Source organism: Dama dama, chromosome 20 (genome assembly GCF_033118175.1).
Source record: "Dama dama isolate Ldn47 chromosome 20, ASM3311817v1, whole genome shotgun sequence".
Taxonomy (NCBI): domain Eukaryota; kingdom Metazoa; phylum Chordata; class Mammalia; order Artiodactyla; family Cervidae; genus Dama; species Dama dama.
The window spans coordinates 105615177-105636462 of NC_083700.1; the positions used below are offsets into that span (position 1 = coordinate 105615177).

Here is a 21286-nt window from a genome sequence, read left to right on the forward strand (position 1 = left end):
GTTGGAATCCTTCTCAGGTTCTAAGTGGTGACCTCCAGACTCACTCCCCACCAACCCCAATTTGGAGTTAAATTTAAAGAGAGTTATCTCTTACCCGTTGCCCTGGCACAATTCCTGGGAGTCATCTGATAAGACCAACTGGCATCTCACATCCGTCTCTAAGCCCGTACCTATGCCTCAAGCAATGTGTGTGCTGATTGACCAGGGTGGGGACAGATTCTGTGTCCCTAGCGTGGGAACAGATCCCTCCCGAGTCACGTGGACGGAGTGTGGGGGAGGAGTTGTTCCCTGAAGGAAAATCAGAGTGCTGTTAGCGGGGAAATGGAGCGTGGCTGAGTGGACAGTGCAGCCAGGATGCAGACACCAAGCCCTGCGTATGGGCAGTGAGCCCAGCAGGCGGGAGGGGCCGGCCTGCCTGGGACCCTGGCCCAGTGCTGCCGCAGCCCTCCCTGAGGTGGGCGGGGCTGTAGAGACCAGCAAGCAAGCAGGCTTGTTTCCAGGCTAAGCACAGAGGAGTCAGCAAGAAGGGACCTCGAAACAGGGACGGAAATGAACTTAATTAGACCTAAGCAAGCCATTTGTCTCCAGGAAATGACATTCAGTTTTCCCTGGAAGTCCCCAGATTAAGTGGTTTTGCAAAATGCCAAGGTGGAGGATGGATTTTTCAGTGTAGAGAGAAGAAAAACAGTAGCCAGTCCAATTATGGAAATTGGTGTTGAGCACAACCAAAGGGCCAGGCCCTATGCTGTGGGGGGGCGGGGGGTGAAGAACTAGCCCCCCTGATGTTGAAGAGCTTGTGACAGGACAAGGAGAGTGAGATGAGGTCAGAGGAGGCGAGTACTGAGGGAGGAGGCCACCGAGTTGGTTGGGGGGGGGCGGTGTGGCAGGATGGGAGTTGGGTGGAGACATCTTCTCCGGGCAGAGCAGTAGGGGTAGGCTTGGTGGAGGAGGCGGTTGCACTGAGCCTGGAAGAACGGGAAAAGTTTACAGAGGGAGCCTGCTCTTGGGGGTTGGGGGTGGGGCGGTGACTCAGCACAAATACCGCCTGGGCTTACCTGGTCCAACAGTTGGTACAGCTGAGCCTGGAGCTGCCACTTGTGCCGCATCCTGGCAGCAGGTTGCTGAGGCTGTTTAGGAAGATTACGTCCCGTCCTTTGCAGTGTTGTAGGGGGCGGGGGAAGGAGGAGGAGGTGGCCTCTAATTCAGGCTCCATAAGCCTCTACATCCACTGGGTTAGAGAGAGCAGGTGGGTGGAGTCAGTGGGGATTTGCTAGCTGTCTGTGCCTGCTTTTGAATCTACAGGTGTGTACACATTATCTGTGTACACACCTTTACCTACATGTGTACACATGTGTCTATCAACCCAAGCATAAGTCCTGTCTGTATCAACATGCATGTGTCTGTGTAAGCATGTGTTTGTATGTGCACACATGTCTGTGGGTGCACGGGTCTGTGCCCCAGTGTGCCAGGGCCTGTGTCTGCACACGTGTGGTTGTGTCCATGCACAAATCTCCGTGGGCCACACGTCAGTGTCTATGCGTGGTTGTACACCTGTGACCACCCGAGTCTGTGGTGTCTGCAACTGTGTGTCCATGTGCTCACGTGTGTCTTTTGTGCCCCGGGACCTCTCAGGGCTCATCCGACTGCAGGAGCTCATCATGGCCCCGTCAAGGTACAACATCCGCCTCAAGATCCGCCAGCTCCCCCTTGACTCTGACGACTCACGCCCGCTGCTCAAGGAGATGAAGCGAGGCCGGGAATTCCGCATCATCTTCGACTGCAGCCATACCATGGCCGCCCAAATCCTCAAGCAGGTGTGTGAGCGCCAGCCAGCGGGAGGGAGGGTTGGAATCTGCCTGCCATTTGTCCCAGCCACCCCCATTTCCCAAACACAGGCCTGATGTCAGCCAGATCTGAGCTCGATCCCTAGTCTGCCTCTTTCTGGCTATATGACCTTGGGTGGTCACTTTACCCCTGTAAGCCTCAGTTTCACCAGCAGCAAAATGGGCACAGTGGTCTTGACACTCCGACTTGGTGTGAGGATGGGATGAGACGATGCATCAACTGCCCAGCCAGGCCTGGAGCACAGAGGGTGCTGAGTAAAGGATAGTTTCCACATCACCTTGATGCAAGTGGGAAGCAGGGGCTACTGAGGGGGCATAGAACACTTGAGGAAGCACAGAGAGACTCAGGGGTATCGGAAACAGTCTCCAGACTGCCTCTTCCAGCCACGAATTCCCTGCGGCCTGTGGCACTCGGGGTCACTCTCCCATCACTGGGAGGTTTATCGAGGCTCCGCGTGCCATCTGCTCAGCTCTGCAGTGATGGTGGGGGAGGAGAGTGGCTTGCAGTTCTGGCCGCGCCTCCATTCCCGGAGAGCCCAGCGTGGCGTGCTGGGAACCAGAGCGAGCTCTGCCAGCCACCCAAGAAATCAACAATGAAATCGCTCACAGCCCCCTCCGGGGGTGTCGCAGCTGAAACCAAAACCACTCTGATTCGAGCCAGTGCTTTGTGTAAAAGGCAATTGTGTGGTCCCAGAAAGCATCCCTGGTGATTGGAGGAGGCAGTCTGTGAGGCCTTGACGCATGACCCCGGGAGAGGCAGGTGGCAGGGAGGGGACGCAGGGATGCCGGGGGAGAGGTGCCGAGCTGGGGCCAGGAATCTATTCAAGGCCTGACACCCGCCCCCACCCCGCCAATCCTGCAAGGGGTGCCAAGCGGAATAGCGGCCTGGGTCTTCCCCGAGGAAGCCCCCCCCCCAGGCACCTTCGCACAGCAGCTAAAAACTCGGTTGAGCGCATGAATCCATCCGGTTCCTGCCCTGGGGCGTGGTGGACCTGAGAGCGAGTGGCCCCGCGGTCATCCCCTGCTCTATAGATGGAGTGAACGATTCCTCCTTCCTCTGGTTCTGGAGAATTCGGTGAGACGAGTGAAGGCAGGAGTTCGTCCTTGTGCCCAGGGCACGGTCAGCACTGCATGTGGCACATCTTTAAACTCAAAGCGGAAGAAGCAAAGCTCCCGGAAGTCCCTAACCCTCGCATTCCGGCCCATGGCGCCCGGTGCCTCTCTCCTTTTCCAGGCACGTGGAACCAGGTAATAAAGACCACCACTGCTCATGTTCACTGAGGATGACTCTGTGCGTGTACTCACACCCCTGGGAAGTGGGGGCGATTATCCTGCTTGATTTACCAGCAGGGAAACTGAGGCTCCAGGGGAAAGTCCTAAGCCTGAGGTCACCCAGCCAGAAAGTCAGAATTCACTCCCCAGTCTGCTGACTTGGAAACCCCTAGAACTGAAAGTGGAGATTCTGTGCTCAGCTTGACCCTGAACTAAACCAAGGTGAGCGTGATGGTAGACCGAGGACTGCTGGAGCCTTTCACCTGCGGATGCAGGCTGTGAATCCCCTCCAAGACCGGGAAGAGATGAGAGGCATTTTCAAAGTATACTTGACCTCCTGACATTTCCCCCTGAGCACTATGTGCGCCTGCATTCTGAAGAACTCTGTAGAAAATGCATTATGGTCATTAGTATTATAGATTATAGACTTCTAATAAAATACATAATATAAAATGTAGACTTCACGATGGTGTGTGATAATAATTCATGCAGCCACGTGGCCTGCTGTGTGGTCAGCCAGCACCCGGGAAGCAGAGATGTCTCAGTGCTTCCCACTGGGGAGCCTCAGACCAAGGATAGACCTTGCTCTTTAGGTCTGGTTGGGTTGGTGGGGTCTGGGCTCCCACAGACATCTTTCCAGAGCCAGGACAGTGGGTTCAGCTGAGTGGAGTCAGGGCACTAGAGAAGCCAGTGTTGGGTGGATTCCATCAGCATTTCTCCGAGTGCACAGACCCAGAGATGCTTCCTAAAAGGCAGACACCTGGCCCCCACCTGGCCCTGCAGAATTTGGCATCTTTGGAGAATGCGGCCCAAGATTCTGCACTTTAATGTGTCCCCTGTGATTTTGCTGCACACTCCGGTGTGAAGTCCCTAGCTGTCTGCCAGCCGGTCACCGTCACAGTCAAAAGGTAGTCTCACAGGACATCCCACTCCGAGCATCCAGCCTCCCCCAACCCACCACCAGCCAGCCAATGCTGCCCCTGTCCTCACCCCCAGCCCCCCAGGGTAAAGAGAAGGAGGGGCTTCTTGGGTGTTCCCTGTAGGGCGCTAATGCTTTGCTCTCTCACAGGCCATGGCTATGGGCATGATGACCGAGTACTACCACTTCATCTTCACCACACTGGTAACGTACCTTCAGGTCCTGGCATGGGTCAGGGTGGGGCTCCCTCAGAACAAGGTCAGCCTTGGGGGGCGGGGGGGACAGTTGCTACAGGATATTCAGGCTAGACTTGCTTCCTAAGGCTGTAGGCGTAACCCCAGACAAGGGCACAATTTGTCTCTGTGGCCCACCCACTTTAAGAAGGGGCATTGTGTTGTGACTAAGGGTAGGGACTCTAGAACCTGCCAGTATGAACACAAGCCCCTCTGCTCGCTGGCAGAGAGACCTTGCAGAAATCAGTTCTCCCTCGACAAAACGGGCATGATCGTAGCTCCTACCTCCTAGGACTGTTGTGGGAACTGAGTGAGTTCACACACTGATGCACTGAGAGCATTGCCTGGCTCGTGTGAAGCGCTGTTATTAAGACAATGACCCTTGGCCCCTGGCCCACGCACCTCCACACAGGTCTCAGGCCTCACACAACAATAGGAGCTGCCACTTTGGATTCCTGCGGCATCCACACTTAAGTCTGCCCACTCACCGTCAGCCGGGCCAGCCCACCTGCAGGCTCCAGATGGGTCTTGTCCAAACCGTGAGACCATTTAGGACCATTTAAACCCATTAGGATAATTAGTTGTGGTCTGAAATCAGCAGAATAAAGAGATCCCTGTGCCAAAGGGGCACCGACTCCCAGCCACCCTGTCTTGGAGCCAAATGCCCTCAGATGTCACTGGGCCCCGGGTGGATTCTTCTGCCCAGCCCAGGTCTGGGGCAAGTGACAGCGTCTTTAACCATCCTGTTGATGCAACCGTCTCCTGAAATCTACATCGGACTTGCTGCTGCAGCTCTGCAGGCCTCTAGCTGTGTTCCTTCATTCACCCAGCACCTGGCTAACATTCCTTACCCAGGGCCTGTGCTAGATGTCTCAGGATGCCTGATGCTGAGGCCTGCCCTCAAGGAATTCCCATCCTGTCCAGTCTGCATCTGTACATCAATTCATTCAGCAGACTTGTGCCATCATATGCCTGGACAGATTGCCGTGGGGCACAGTGCAAGGAGGCGTCAGATGCCACAGGGCTGGTGGGAGGTGGGGAATTTCAGACTGCCTCTATAGGAAAGAAGATGCTTGAACTGGGCCTTGAAGGGTCAGAGGGAATTCACCAAGGAGAGAGAGGAATGATATTCCACAGAGAGGAAACAGCGTCAGCAAAGGTCAAAGAAGGTTAGCTCTTCAAGGTTCATTCTGGTTGAGTCAAAGTGTCAGTTGCTCAGTCGGGTCTGACTCTTTGCGACCTCATGGACTGTAACCCACCAGGCTCCTCTGTCCATGGGCTATTCCAGGCAAGAATACTGGAGTGGGTAGCCATTCCCTTCTCTAGGGGATCTTCCTGACTCAGGGATCGAAGTGGGGGCTCCTGCATTGCAGACAGATTCTTTACCATCTAAGCCACGCTCCTTTATGTACTGGTTGATTGCCAGAGCCAATTGTGTTCATCTCTTCCCAACTCCGTATTCAATGACATCACTCAGGTAGCTTGAAATTAGCCATGGCAGGAGTATTCATACTACAGAAGTTGGCAGATGCTACAAATAAAAGACACTTTCCTACCATCCCCTGAGAGCTGGTTATTAAGCATTTCCCAGCACACGGCTGCCTCTCTGCACCCCCAGCCACTATACCTTGTACTCATGTCTGAGTCACCTTGCTCCCTCTCCTGATCCAGAGCTCAGATCTGGGGACCTGCCAAGAGCCATAGTGGGAGAAAGGGATTCTGGAAGCTGGTGACTGAGACCAGGCATCTTCTTTCCCAATTCCCTTTTGGAATTCTATTCACCCAAGCTGGCTTCTCTCCTGGGAAGGTCATCGGAGGTTGGGGATGAAGCCATCAGATCCCCAACATTCCATCTGAAGCTAGAAGCAGGGAAGAGGAGCAAGTCTGGGAAGGTGGGCACATTCCAGGGATCCCAGGCTCCCTCTCCAGGTGTAGCAGCCCTGGCATTCCCCCACTGGGCTCCTTGGGTGCTGAGACCTCTGTGCCCTTAGGGGTCCCCACTAGCCCTGTGCTAGTTCAACACGTTCTTCCCACACTTCTGTCCTGCTGGCTCACCTCCCTGAGTCCTTTAACAGAGGAGTTGCTATAACAGAGCCTTGGAGTCCCCGTAGGAAAATACAGGGGAGGAGCAGGCAGACCTCCCAAGGTGGCCGTGGTCCCCCTGCAGACCATGCCCATCCCCCTGTCACATTACTGTCCAGCACAGTGATGGGAGAGCAGGTCTCAGAGGCACAGATAAGGATGAGAGTTGTTGCTCCACCACCTCTTGGCTGTGCCCGTGGGCAGATTGCTTAACTTCCCTGGACCTCAGTTTCCTTGCCTTTCAAATGGGAATAATTTGTGATGCCTCTAGGGGTGCACTCCGGGAGTTGGTGATGGACAGGGAGGCCTGGTGTGCTGCAGTCCATGGGGTCACAAAGAGTCAGACACGACTGAGCGACTGAACTGAACTGAACTAGGCCTCAGGGGTTTCCCTGGTGGCTCAGATGGTAAAGAATCCGCCTGCAATGCGGGAGACCAGGGTACGATCCCTGGGTTGGGAAGATCCCCTGTATTATTCTTGCTGCCTGGAGAATCCCCATGGATAGAGGAGTCTGACAGGCTACAGTCCATGGGGTCGCAAAGAGTTGGTCATGACTGAGCGACTAAGCACAGCTCACAGCTATGCCTGAGAGCCCACATTTAGCCTCTTTTGGTTTGAAACAAGCAGCAAAACTCACTCAAGTAGCCTCGAGTCACTGGGACTCAGGAATGAACTGTGAGGCCGTAGAGCAGACGTGGGGGTGGTCCTGGATCCAGAGCAACTCTGGGCATCATGGGTTTATGGTCCAAGCCTCTGCCCTGAGACTCAGCCAGGCATCATGGGTTTATGGTCCAGCCCTCTGCCCTGAGACTCAGCCAGGCTCCTCCATTCCCCTCCCTCGGCCTGATGCTCCCTCCTCTCTCAGCCTCAGCTCCTCCCTTGTGATCTCTGTTCCCTGGAAACTTCAGCTCATCTCAGCTGCCCTGGGATCATCACATCCCAACAGACGCTCCTTTCGGTCTCTGCCACTTCTCAGCATCTCTTTGTCTGAGTGTTACCCACCTTCCCCAGGTCAAATTTCAGACTGGTCAGGTACCAGTCAGGGCACTATCTAGGCATTTGGGGCTGGACAGTTCCTTCTGGAATATCCTGCCCAGTATACAGGATTTAGCATCCCTTTCCCACTTATTTATTTTCAGGCTTGCTGACAAATAAATGCCATCCCCACATTTTCTAATGTCCCCCAGGATAGGGGCTGAGTCATCAGCCAGTTTGTAGCACCCCCCCCCGAGAGGTGACCCCCTTGGCTAGCCAGCTGAGGTCTGACGGTGGGAGGCAGAGTACAGTGGATTCACAGAATCTAAGGCTTGGCCACCAAGCAGAAGGATTAGGGCACTGAGCGGTCTCTTTAGAAGTGGCAGAAACAAAATCCACAGATCTCATTCACCGGCCCTGAGTGTTGCCCCCTCATCCACTGTGTCCACACAGGACCTGTGCTTAAGTCTTCTCTGGGCCTTGCTCCTAATCCTGGCTCCAGACAGTCTATTAAAATCTCCACCTGGCTCATGCCCTCATTCCGAGACCAGAGGGGTGTCCCCTCAGGGAGCTGAAGCTTTGAACTCTCAGCCCCATGGTCTGACCTGACCTTCTAGGCAAGACCCTGGGGGAGGTATAACCCTGGTGACACGGGTGGCTCCCCACATTAATGACGCTGCCAGCATGGGGTCAAGGTTGGCGGTCTTGGAGGGAGGGGCAGGGCCAATGTATCCTTGCACCCTGGGGCAGTATCCTAGCCACAGAGAGTGTCTTCTTTCCCTAAATTTTTATGTTTTTGTTTTTTTGTGGGGGTGTTGGGGGGTCTTTGCCTTGAAGCATGTGAGATCTCAGTTCCCAACCAGAGATCAAACCCACACACCCTGTAGTGGAAGCGTGAAGTATTAACCACTTAATGCCCAGGGAAGTCCCTGCTTCCCCTGCTTTTGTGTATCCTCAGTTCAATCATTCATTTACTCACTATCCAGCAGCCATTTACAGACGCTGTCAAGGTCCCAGGTACCGAGCCAGACACTTAGGTGGGGGGTGGGGGGTTGTCTAGAGATGGATCCAACACAAGGTTCACCAGCTGGTAGGCTTCCTCTGTGCATATAAGAATCAAGGATAGTGCCCAGTTTACCTCTGCATCTCCAGTGACCAAATAGAGCCTGGAATACAGTAGGTGCTCATTCATGCCTGAATGAATGAATACAATACAAAGTAGAAAGTAGTCAGTGAAATTAGCATCCTCATAGCAAGAGTGAAGACCATGCACTCTGGGGCCCATCTGCCTGAGTTAGAATCGAGATTTCTTCCACTTACTTGGGCAAGTTACTTCACCTCACTGTGCCTCATTCCCCATCTGTAAAATGGCCACAGCAACAGTCCTGCCTCTTAGAACTGTTACGCTGAGCGTTAAGCAGGTATGCTGACATCAGTAAAGTTCTATGGAAATCGCATGGCATTTAGCACTGTAAGCAGAGTACATCATGAGAAACGCTGGGCTGGAAGAAGCACAAGCTGGAATCAAGATTGCTGGGAGAAATATCAATAACCTCAGATATGCAGATGACACCACCCTTATGGCAGAAAGTGAAGAGGAACTAAATAGCCTCTTGATGAAAGTGAAAGAGGAGAGTTAAAAAGTTGCCTTAAAGCTCAACATTCAGAAAACTAAGATCATGGCATCTGGTCCCATCACTTCATGGGAAATAGATGGGGAAACAGTGGACACAGTGTCAGACTTTATTTTTGGGGGCTCCAAAATCACTGCAGATGGTGACTGCAGCCATGAAATTAAAAGACGCTTACTCCTTGAAAGGAAAGTTATGACCAACCTAGATAGCATATTAAAAAGCAGAGACATTACTTTGCCAACAAAGGTCCATCTGGTCAAGGCTATGGTTTTTCCAGTGGTCATGTATGGATGTGAGAGTTGGATTGTGAAGAAAGCTGAGTGCCAAAAAATTGATGCTTTTGAACTATGGTGTTGGAGAAGACTCTTGAGAATCTCTTGGACTGCAAGGAGATCCAACCAGTCCATCCTAAAAGAGATCAGTCCTGGGTGTTCATTGGAAGGACTGATGCTGAAGCTGAAACTCCAATACTTTGGCCACCTCATGCGAAGGGTTGACTCATTGGAAAATACCCTGATGCTGGGAGGGATTGGGGGCAGGAGGAGAAGGGGACGACAGAGGATGAGATGGTTGGATGGCATCACCGACTTGATGGACATGAGTTTGAGTAAACTCCGGGAGTTGGTGCTGGACAGGAAGGCCTGGTGTGCTGCGATTCATGGGGTTGCAAACCGTCACACACAACTGAGCGACTGAACTGAACTGAACTGAAGAGTTAAATAGATCGATAAAATAACTCCTGCTTATATTTTTTACGTGCTTAGCATACCCCATTTCATCCAAAATTCAGAACAACTCTCCTAGGAAGGTATGACTTTTCCAGTTTTACAAAAGAGTAGAAAGTGAGACTCAAAGAGTCTGCTCAGGAAGAAAGTGGAAGAGCAAGTGTTTTGACCAGTGGGGGCTGTCTGACTCCAAAGCCCTCTGCCAGGCTTGTAGCAAGAGCCTTCATGCAGTGTTGCCTGGCTTCCTCTGGGTGGCTCAGGCTCAGATTCCACAGGACATGATGGCCCATCACGTGATTGACACTAATTGGGGGACAAAGCCTCCACAAATCCCTGCAGCACCCACACTTCACAGGCTCTAAAGCCCTTTCTCCACGTTGCTGATTTTCCTTTTCATGGGGCAGTTTGTGACTGATGGGGAAACCTGGGACCAGAGAGGTTGAGTGAGCTGCCCCGAGCCCCACAGCAGATCAAGGACAGAAACCCTGGCTCCTGACTTCTTTTCCAGCCTACTACCCTTCCTCCCCCCACCTCTCTGAGGGTCAGGGAGAGCCGATCCTTCTAGAGACACAGTTGCTCCAATATGAACAGTTCTGCAGTGGAATATGTGTGTGTTGGAGGGGGCAGGTACCAGGGCATCTCCCAGCAGCTCCCCATATGCCAGGGCATCAGCTATGTCCCCCGGGTCCCCACGTCCTGCTTCTGTCTCCGGCTCCAAGGTCCTCCTTCCAGCCCCATTGGCTTAGGAGTCTACCTTGTGATTGTCCCTCTTGGTGCTCATTGGTCAGTCGAGGCTGTATTTGGGAGGGCAGTGGCATTTGACATTTATCTTCTTTGCTTTAGGAAACCCATGTCACCAATTCCTCGCCTCAAAAAAATTCTCCAAACTTGCTTCTCCCACGCAGAAGACATTTTAATTACCCCAGCTGCCATTATCTGTGCCAGCCAGCTTTGAGCCATTCCCAGATAACCCCACGTTAATCAGCCCCAGCTGAGCCCCTGGTCCATGTCATGTGTAGGTAAAAGCCTGGAGGTGAAAAAAGAATTATAATAAATTAATAGATAAGCAATCACAATTAATGCCACTTCCCGGCAATAACAGTTATATCATGGGAAAGATATTTTCATCTGTCATTCCTTAAGGCAATGTTTTCTGAGCTTCAGCTTCTACCCAGTCAGACCCATGGGGTGCTAATGAATTAGTCTATTATGTTATGCTGAATGTTTCTAAAAGGTCCCTCAACGATACTGAATTCAATGTGTCAACATTTGGCATGGAGAACAGCAACTTTTTGCCAAGCAGCAAGGTTGTGCACAGTTCACTGTGTACGGCACATGGGGTCTCAGCCCAGCGCAGTTTGGAGAAAAAACTGGAGCCAGACAAAGAGGCCTCTTTTCCAGCTGCCCGTTGTCACTGCCCTCAAGTCACAGGGATGGTGGCACTCGGTGCCACAAGCGCTGCAGCACTTTGCAGCTGAGCCCAGGCTGAGTGACAGGGATGAAGATGACCCCAGCAGGGACACCCCATCATGCCCCCTCCCAGGCTGTGATTGACCACAGCCACTGTGCGAGTGTCAGCCAACCCAGCACTGCATCTGGAAACTGGAAGGGCTGATGTCACCAGCACCCGAGGCCCACCAAAGCCGGAGATGCTGCCCTCCCCACTAAGGCCAGAGGGCCTCTGGTCCTCAGGGAAGTGAGCCAAGTCAGGGAGGCCCTAGGTAGACTCGTGATGGGAATCTTTCAGGCTTTAGGTATCAGCACTGAATTGGAGAAGAGGCTGAGCCTCATTACAGGGGAAGAGGGAGAAGGGCGCCCTCTGGGGGCAGATCTCAGCTTTTCTTCTGTGTCCCAGGCAATTCAGCTCTGGCCCCAAACTTGCATTTACCACTCTACAAAGCAAAATTCCCTCCATCTCCCCAGACCCACCTTCTTCAAAGGCAGTTTAGGGAAGATCTGTTGTTTCTAAAGCAGTCCCCTGAGGGGCTCATCCTCCACCCCAGGCAATTTACCAAATCACTCCTAACTTCTAGCCCCATAGAAAGCTCCCTCTGAGAGAAGGTTATGAAATTCTACTCTCTTATTTCCAGGCTCTTCCCAGAGAGCTACCCAGCTAGCTGATCCTTCTATCCACTGTGATTGATGGGAGTATTTGGTATGGGAGCTTCTAGGGGAGACCGTTGCAGACATAGAGAGTTATCATGTGTGGGATGGAAGCCAAAATGTCCCAAGATTAAGAGCAGAAGCACCTTTGACCCACCCGATCATGTATCTAGAGTAGTAGTCAGGGGAGGCCTCCCAGAAGACGTGACACTTGAGCTGAATCTCAGAGTGGACCCACTCAAGAAGGGTTGAGAAGACAGATGTTCCAGCCCAGAGATAGATAGAGGAGCACACACAGAAACACTGGCACAGAGAAGCCGCATGATGGGGAAAGGGGCCACGAGGAACAGGGAAGGGAGACGGAAATGGTTTGGTGCTCCTGGGGCAAAAAACTGAGAGGGGGTGGGAAGAAAAGTGAGGCTGGAGGGGTAGAGAGCCTCCCAAACTACACTAAGGAATTTGTGCTTTATTCTGAGAAGGCAAGAAGGAGCCATTGAAATATACCAAGCAGGGGAGTGGCAGGGCTGGGTTTTTCCCTCAGAAAGACCCCTCTGAATGCTATGAAGAGGGTGACTGGAATATCCACTGGGTGGGAACTGAGGGGTGGTCATGGTCATGGGACAGAGGGAGGGCTTGGGAGCTGGCAGGCTGGGTTTGACACTGTTCCTCCCAAGTGTACAACCGTGAGCAAAAGACCTAACCTCTCTGCGACTGAGTGCCTTCCTCTAAAATGGAGTGATATTAACACCTTTCTTGTAAAGCAGAAATGTACATTTAGTGAGTTAGTATACATAAAGCACTTAGAAACTGTTCTGAGGTTTGTAGGTGCTCAGTAAATGTTAGTTCAACGTGATTGTTTTTATATTGCCAAGAGGGTAAGGCAGGAAAGATGCAACTCAGGTCTGCTCGTCTCCTCCAAGAGCCCAGTCGTGTCCTGGGGGGCAAGTCCAATAGCTGTCACAACCTGCTTCCAGAGAAGGCAGAATATGAATATTTATCAGCACTTCTGTGATGTCTACCATGCACCAGACATGTTCTAAGCGTGTCTATTCACCCATTTCTTCAGGATGACCCTGTATGGCAGGTGCTATTTTCATACCCATTTTGCAGATGAGGCAGGTGAAGTAAGGAGAGCAGATGGCCTGGCCTCACAGTCTGTGCTCATAACCATCACCTGGGGCTGCCCAGTGACCCGTTCTCAGGGAGCCGCTGTCGGAAGAGAGGCCTCTTTCCTGTGTGTCCCCTGCCTTGCTCTCCCTCTCTGACTCCACAGGTCTCCCCATCTAAGCCCAAAGCCATCCCTGTGTGTTTCCTGGTCCGGGGTAATAGCTTAGATGAGCGGCTTCTCAAAACACAGATTGCAGCCCCACCCCACATTCTCAATGGCCCATGCTTTCCAAAACAAGTTCTCCAAAAGCAATACTGATGCATATCTTGTGTTTGGCAACCACTGGGGACATAAACACGGGAATTTTTAAATAGAACAGACACTGGGTACTAGTAAATGTATACAACCAGCTGTCCAAAAGCGGGGAAAACCCAGATTTGTAGTGCTTGCCAATTTTCATGGTATGAATTCTCCCACCATGGCCAATGTCAAGCCACCAACGAATGTCACTGAACATAGAGTCGGGAAATGCTGATGATTAGCTCTTACAAGCCAATGGGAGCCAGCTCCAACACCCCACTGAGCTGGACCTGGGAACAATTTCTGCACTGCTTCCATGAGCTCTGACACCTTAGGCAAAAGCCACTTCACCCCTCTGGTCCTTCTTTCCTCTGCAAAAAGGTAATACTACTGAATACCTACTTCACAGGGGATCGTGAAAATCAGATGACAAACTCCACTTGAAGGGCGGAGCACAGTGCCCACCCTCCACTCCCTCCTCACTGAGACTGGGGCCACACAGACACCCTCTGGCCAATTCTACGGGGATTCCTCCATCTACTTCCACCCAGCCCCTCCCCCATCCCAAATCCTGGTCTTGAATCAGGGCCCCATTTGAGCAAGGCTGGGACTAAACGTTCTTTCCTGGGCTCAAAACTGCCCCCAGCCTCTCCCCTAATCGCTAAACTCTTAAAGAGGAAACCAATACTGTGTATTTCAGAAGGAGGCCAATCGGAGTTACAGGAGGAGTTCTGCATGAATTAGGAACATCTCAGAGACCAGAGGAAGCCAGCACAGAGTCAAAGAGCTGCTCTGTGGGCTCCAGGTTTTATCCCTCGTTATCTTTCCATGAACCGTCATTGATTTAACTGAAGCTGGGACTGTGATGGGGCCAGATGTTTCTCCTGATGACTGCAGCCACAGAGAGAACAGCACACTATCCCTGGCCATTTTGACCCAGCATTGGACAGATGGACTGAGTTGAGGGACCTGGGAAAGATGATGGGCCAGGTTGCGGGGGTGGGGGGTGGGGGCGGAGAAGGGAGGGGAACAGTGGAAGGCAGCTGGATGGGAGGAGAGTGTGGAAAAGAGCAGACAACAGATGAGGAGGACCTCAGACTAAGACCTTAAAACTCATTTTCCCTACTAGTGGAATTAGGCCCATCTAGATTATCAGCGTATATGTTTCAAAAAGTAACATGACTCTTATGCAAATATAGAATGAACAGGAGTCAAAGATGCATTCAACTTATGAACAAAGGAACCAGTAGGATGACAATGCTAGCTCAAAGAGCATTTGAAGGATTGAGTATTTATAGGTATTCGGTGTAGGGGGAACATCATATAAGTCAGCTAAGTTAGGCACAAAATGGATTAATGTCCTACTGGGCAAGAAAACCACCAGCTTGGGGATTATCTTTTCTATGGGAAAAAGTCTACACATTAACTCAGAATCTGGGCCTTTAACCAGCGGCTGACAGTGCAGTCAAACCCAGGTGAATTCTCTCAGAGAATTGCACAGTCCCCAGGGGGCCTGGTGAGTGATGTGTCCACATGACGTTGGAAGGACGTGCTGGTATCTGTCTGCCTTATCTCCAAGTTTGGGAAGTTTTTCTTTCTTTTCTTCTTTCTTTTTTTAAAATTGGAGGATAATTGCTTTACAATATTGTGTTAGTTTCTGTTGTACAACAACATGAATTAGCTACATGTATATGTAAATCCCCTCCCTCCTGGACCTCCCTCTCACTACCCCCATTACCCCTCGAGGTCATCTCAGAGTACTGAACTGAGCTCCCCATGCCACCCACCTCCTGCCATCCCTTCTCAGCCTAGCATCTGGCTCCTCCCTCTGTAGCCAACCCCCTTCTTCTCCCCACCCCCTGCCCGGACCAGCTCATGATGTCCCAGAGCTGAAGCTAGGTTGCCCCCATGCATTAAGATCTGTCTTCCTGGCTTTTAGACCCCTGCACCAAACTGGATGTGACCTAGCCAACAGGCTGACTGCTCCTAGGATGCAGGGTGTCAGGGGGCCTGGCTGGTGATGTGGAGTCGAGGAGAGAGAAGAGAGCACTGTACTCCTTCAGTCCCAGGCACAAGAGTCTATTTTAATTCTTTTTATTGAAGTATGGTTAATTTACAACATTGTATAAGTTTCAGGTGTACAACAGATGATTCAGTTATGCATGTGTGTGTGTGTGTGTGTGTTAATCACTCAGTCGTGTCCAACTCTGCAACCCCATGGACCTGTCAGGCTCCTCTATCCATAGAATTCTCCAGGCAAGAATACTGGAGTGGGTTGCCATTCCCTTCTCCAGGGGATCTTCCCGATCCAGGGATCAAACCCTGGTCTCCTGTGTTACAGCAGATTCTTTACCATCTGAGCCACCAGGGAAGCCCCCTCAGTTATGCATATATACCTATATATCTATCCTTTTTCAGATTCTTTTCCATCATCAACTATCACAAGACAATGAATACAGTTCCCTGTGCTATTCAGTAGATCCTTGTTGCTTATCTGTTTTATATATTGTAGCGTGTATCTGTTAATCCCAAACTCCTAATCCATCCCTCCCCCACTTCCCCTTTGGTAATCATAAATTTGTTTTCAGAAGAGACAATTTTAAAATACCCTCTTTGGGGGGATAAAATCCTCCCTCAGCCTCCCTCTGGGTAGCTTGGAGATGCCGAGACCCAGTGCCCTTTGTCTTCCCAAAGGAGGCCTCCCCCATCAGAGGAGGTGACGGTCATGACCATTATCAAGCTTCTTTGCTGTTCCAGGCTGGGCATTTTATATGAACTGCTTCACTGGGGCCTATAAAGCAGACACAATCCCCGTTTTGTAGATGAAGGAACAGGCTGAGCGGTGTGTCTGAGGTCCGGCAGTGAGTCCGTGGTGTCAGCCACCAGGCAGCCGGGTCTGGCCAACTCCAAGTGCAATGCTCCCGTGAGCGCTCCATCACCACCCCCGCCCCGGGCCTCCCTCCCCAGAACTCTGCAGGGAGCTACAGCCCTTCTGGGGCCCCAGTAGGGAGTGTGGGAGGTAGGGCTGGAGCTCACAGCCGGGTCACATCTTTGTTTATGGAAACTCTCTCTGTCAAGGATCTTTACGCGTTAGACCTGGAGCCCTACCGCTACTCGGGCGTGAACCTGACGGGATTCCGGATCCTCAACGTGGACAACCCCCACGTCTCGGCCATCGTGGAGAAGTGGTCCATGGAGCGGCTGCAGGCGGCTCCCCGGGCGGAGTCTGGCCTGTTGGACGGAGTGATGATGGTACTGCTGCTGGACGCACCAGACCCGGGCTCCCCTCCCTCCCTTCCTTCCTTCCCTTCTTCTCTCCCTCCTCCCCGTTTCTTTTTTTCCCTCCCACCACTTCCCACTTTAAGACCTACCCTGTGTCTGCTAGACCTTAGGCCAGGGGCCAGGGACACACAAAGAAATCAGACGCAGCCCCCACTCCCCCCACCCAAGTGTGGGAGTGCAGGCACATAAACAGACGGTTACAGAGAGTGGGCATAATGTCCTGGACGTGGAGGACTTTCAGCTGTGGTGGGCAGGAAGCTGGGGAGGCTGGAAAGGTGAAGGTGTGGGCAGGGCCAGGCAACAGAGAGACACCGGGGGTGGAGGGCCTGGCAGAGAAGATCTGAGCTGCAGAGGGAGGGAGTCAGGTGTCGGCAGAGCTGCAGAGACACCCCGAGCCCAGCCTCTCATCAGGAGCCAGGACAGGGTCACCTCCAGGGCCTTTCCCTCTCCAGGACACCGGGCCTTTGGTGGGGGAGATACAGGGAGACAGGGAAGGGTGGGCTGAGGACTCTCAGGGCCCGAGCCACTCTCAGGCAGCCCTGGGCCTCCCCTCCAGACGGACGCGGCCTTGCTGTATGATGCCGTCCACATCGTGTCTGTATGCTACCAGCGGGCACCCCAGATGACCGTGAACTCCCTGCAGTGCCACCGGCACAAGGCCTGGCGCTTCGGCGGCCGCTTCATGAACTTCATCAAGGAGGTGAGTGGCCCCCGCACCCCCCACCAGGGCCATCTCCTGGGGGCCACGGAGCAGTCAAGGGCCCAAGTTTGGGAGTCCAGTCCATGTGAACTTGGGCTGAAGCTTGTTTCCTCAGGTGCAAATGCGCTCAGCAGGGCCCAGTCTTACAAAGTGACAGAGAGGCTGCATCCTTGGCACATAGTAGGTGCTCAGTAGGTGGTCAGCATTGTCAGCAGGACACAGCCTGAGCTTTGAACAGCTGAGCATCTTTGCCTCCAGCTGTGTGACCTCAGGCAAGCTAGAGTACCTTGCTGAGCCTCAGTTGCCCCATCTGTAAAGCGGGTATGAAGCATGCCCATCTCATGCAGATGCTGTGAGGACAAAATGAGGCATCATGTGGACAGGCTTAGTGCTGAGGGCAGAGGCAGCTCAGTAACTAGTAATCAGCCCCACAAACTCCTCTTCACATCATGGGCCCATCAGCCTGCGGTCCCTAGTGGGACCTGGCTCTCCTGGCACCATGGCAACTGTGAAGAAATCCCATCCGATTCAAAAAACCAGAGAACATGTCCTGCCGCCGAGAGGATGACCATGGAGACTCACAGTGCCCAAGTTTCCTTTCAGACTCTCCATCACAGTCATCCTTACGAAGGCAGAGTTTATTGTTCCCATTTTACAGGTGGGGACACCCAGGCCTGGGTTTGTACCCTGGCTCCATGACAACAAGCTGTGTGACTTTGGGGGAGATGATTAACTCTTGAATCCTCAGTCTCCTCAACTGTAAAATAGGTATAGTAAGAGTTCCTGCCTCAAAGCATTGTTGAAAAAACAGTGTGAAAAACCGTAAGCAAAGCACATAGCCCAAGACTGGGCAGAGTCAAGTCCCAGTAATGGTAGATGAGGAAGGCACGTAGAGGTGAGATCTAGGCGTGTAGGGGTGAGATCCCTGGGTCAGAAGGAGTGACCTGTCCAGGGCAATGTCAAGTGCAGTTAGGAGAAGCCCCCTAGGAGGGCTTTGCATAGACCATGTCTTTGTAGCCATCACAATGAACCAGGAATGAAGCAGACTGCTTTGAGAGTTCATTCAATTCATTTACTCAAAAATAGCTATGTGTGTGGGTCTGCTGAGTGGCCAGCACTGAGCCTGTGCTGGGGATCCAGTGGGGTTAAAACAGCCTGGCAACTGCAGACCTCACCTCCCAGGGAGACGTCAATCAAGGCCATCCGTTAGTGAATGTAATCCCATATGCAAAGGAAGGCAGCACAATGAGGGTAAATAACAAAGAAACCCACCACTCAGCAGACAGGGCTGCTTCCCTAGAGATCCCAGTTCACCATTACTGCTTGGGACAAGGGCAGTGACACCTCCTGTATTTTAGAATGACACTAAAAGGCATATGGCTTTAGAGTCTGATACAGATGCCTTTGGGCTTGTCTCTGCCTCTTCCCAGCTGTGTGGTTTTATACAAACTCCTGGACATTGTCGAGTGTCAGTTTCCTCGCCTGGGAAACCATGTCGTAGTCCCCGTGAGGGAGCATTTAAGTCCTTGGCACCGGTTCCCTAACCCCTAGAAGGGACTCTGGTGTCAGTTGTTTTGGTAGAAGAGGACCATGAGGGTTCCTTCTCATCCAGCCCCTCAAAACTGTAGAGGAAGTCTGATTATCCAATGCCCTGAGCCAGGCCTGGCTGGCCTGCACAGTCATCAGCTCGTTCTCGGGGAGCGTGGAGGCCTCACACCCCACCCCCTGAGCCTCCTTCCTCTGCAGGCCGCCAACACAGTGGCCGGAGACTGGCGTGGGTTTCTCAGTGACTGGGGCCACAACTCTAAGACCCTTACGAGCCAGACGTAAGTGACTCTGAAGCTTTTTAGCGGTGTGACCTTAGACAAGCTACTGAACCTCTCTGTGCCGCAGGTCCTCCGGCACAATGGAGATAACAGCAGTGTGGTCACAGGTGTGGGTCATGATGTGTGAAGTGCTTCGGACGGTGCCTGGCACAGAGCAGATGCTGAGCTGATTAGCTATTACTGTTTCTATCATCACGACTGTCTTTACAGGGGCTTCTTGCTCCCTGGTGGGTTTCCAGCTACAGAGGATCTCCAGGCCACAGAGCTTCAGAGAACCCCCTAGAGTGCTCGAGGCTCAGTCCTGAAGCCCCAAAGGGAGCAGATGGCTTGCAGAGCAGAAAGGCGCCTCCCACCCCCAGACTGACGTGCCCTGCTGGAGTATCCAGCCCTCCTGTTGCCTGGCCCCAGCCCAGTGAACAGCCCTCACCACACACTCTCCTTGACACAGTAGTTTCAGAAACATCTTTGTCTTAACTCCTTGTGGGGGAAGTGGAGACCGAGGCCCAGAGCCGCTGTGGGGCTCCGCGACAGCCCCAGAGCTGGCCACCCTCAAGACCCAGGCCCCCTGACTGAGCCCAGCACCCGGTCTTCCCTCAGACCATTTCCAAGTCTCCCGTCTCCTCATCTGACTGCGTGACAGTAAATCATTTTAAAGACTTGGCATTTCCGAGAGGAGCTGGAAAATACCAGGCCGGAGTTCAGAGCTTGTGAAGCATCTTTCATTTAGCGAGTCCTGCGCGGCAGCTGAAAGGGGCGGGAGGGCTGGGAAATGTCACGGGGCGGAGCTCCAGCGGCCCCCTGGCCTGGCCCTGCCCCTGCCTGCCCGCCCACAGACAGGCCGCACACCTGCTGACATTTAAGTCCTCTGGAGCTGACGGGGAGGAAGGCTTCCGTCCAGCGCAGGTTTGAAGACACCAGCTATGATTTCCCCAGGGGCCCCGGGAGGGAGCCTGAGGGGGCGGGGCCCAGGCAGAGGAGGGGGCAGATGGAGAGACTGGGGAACCTCAAGGGAGCGGAGCTTCCCTGTGAGGTCATACACAGTGGCCTTCACCTTCTCTGATGCATTTTTAATTTAAGTAAAATAGTGTATGGGCTTCCCTGGTAGCTCAGAGGTAAAGAATCCGCCTGCCAATGTAGGAGACGCGGGTTCGATCCCTAGGTCAGGAAGATCCCCTGGAGAAGGAAATGGCAACCCACCCCTTGCCTGGAAAATCCCATGGACAGAGGAGCCTGGCGGGCTATATAGTTCATGGGATCGCAAAGAGTGAGACATGCCTGAGCGACTAAACAAGAACAAAACAGTGTATAATATGTAAATTTCAGGTGTACGACATTATAGCTCCACATCTGTGTACGTTACAAAGTAGTCCCCGCTGAAGGTCTGGTTACCATCTATCACCATACAGTTGACCCCCAACACTTTATGCCCACCCCCAACCCGGTGCCTCACTGTTAACCACCAATCTGTTCTCTGAATCAGAGGCATCTTTAAATCTCCATCCCCAAGTCCAGTCCGCAGTTTCCTGGGCTTCATAAACTCTCCCCACTCAACGTGGACACCGTGACCCCAGCCCTTCAGCTCTGCTCAGCACAGAGGGGATCTGCCTGGCACCATTACTTGGGACCTGCAGAGCTCAGTCTCTCTTTGAGCCTCAGTGGCCATGACTGTGAAAAAGAGGCAAGCATGACACCCACCTGATCAGACTGTGATGCAAACCAGATGAGCTCATGCAGGGAAGTTAATCACGGACAAGCCTTCTGTGATAGGGTTTCTAGGGAGGCCTGGGTGGTGGCCCACGTGATCATCCTCCCCCCTGCCCCAGCCAAGGGCCAGCTCTAATCCAAAGGAGCCCCACAGGAGGAAGGGACAAAGGAGAAATCAGAGCTGGGGTTTTGTGTTCCAGGCACTGTGCTAAGCCCTTAATACACCTTTGTCACCACCTGTGAAATAGGTCATTGTCCTCTTCCTGAAGCTCAGAGAGGTTGGATGCCTTATACATGGTCCATGTTCCACCCACTTTTGATTTCCAGCCCCCTGGAGCCCTTCGAGGTGCACCCCTCTGCCTGAGCTAGCATAACACACGCCATCTACGTCCTTATACACAAGACTTTACAGTGCCAGGTGGCTGCCCAAGTGCTTGGAGATTCCCATGGGTTTTAGCTTCAGTCTACAGATGGGCCTTCAGGGATCCAGGAACCCATGAACTTGTGTGTTATATTGTGTAAGCTTGGGTGCTGGGGAAACCTCAGCCATGGAGAGGCTATAGAGCCTTCTTCAGAAT

At 52.7% G+C, this 21286-nt stretch overlaps 1 protein-coding gene across 1 annotated transcript in view; it reads left to right on the plus strand.

Moving 5' to 3' along the window:
- GRIK3 (glutamate ionotropic receptor kainate type subunit 3) overlaps window positions 1-21286 on the plus strand; it is a 239198-nt gene that overhangs the window by 161283 nt on the left and 56629 nt on the right. Inside the window, exons 4-7 of the mRNA XM_061120092.1 lie at window positions 1633-1814; window positions 4186-4239; window positions 16275-16448; window positions 17035-17178. Coding sequence (XP_060976075.1) covers window positions 1633-1814; window positions 4186-4239; window positions 16275-16448; window positions 17035-17178 — 554 coding nt within the window. The remainder of the gene's footprint in view (window positions 1-1632; window positions 1815-4185; window positions 4240-16274; window positions 16449-17034; window positions 17179-21286) is intronic.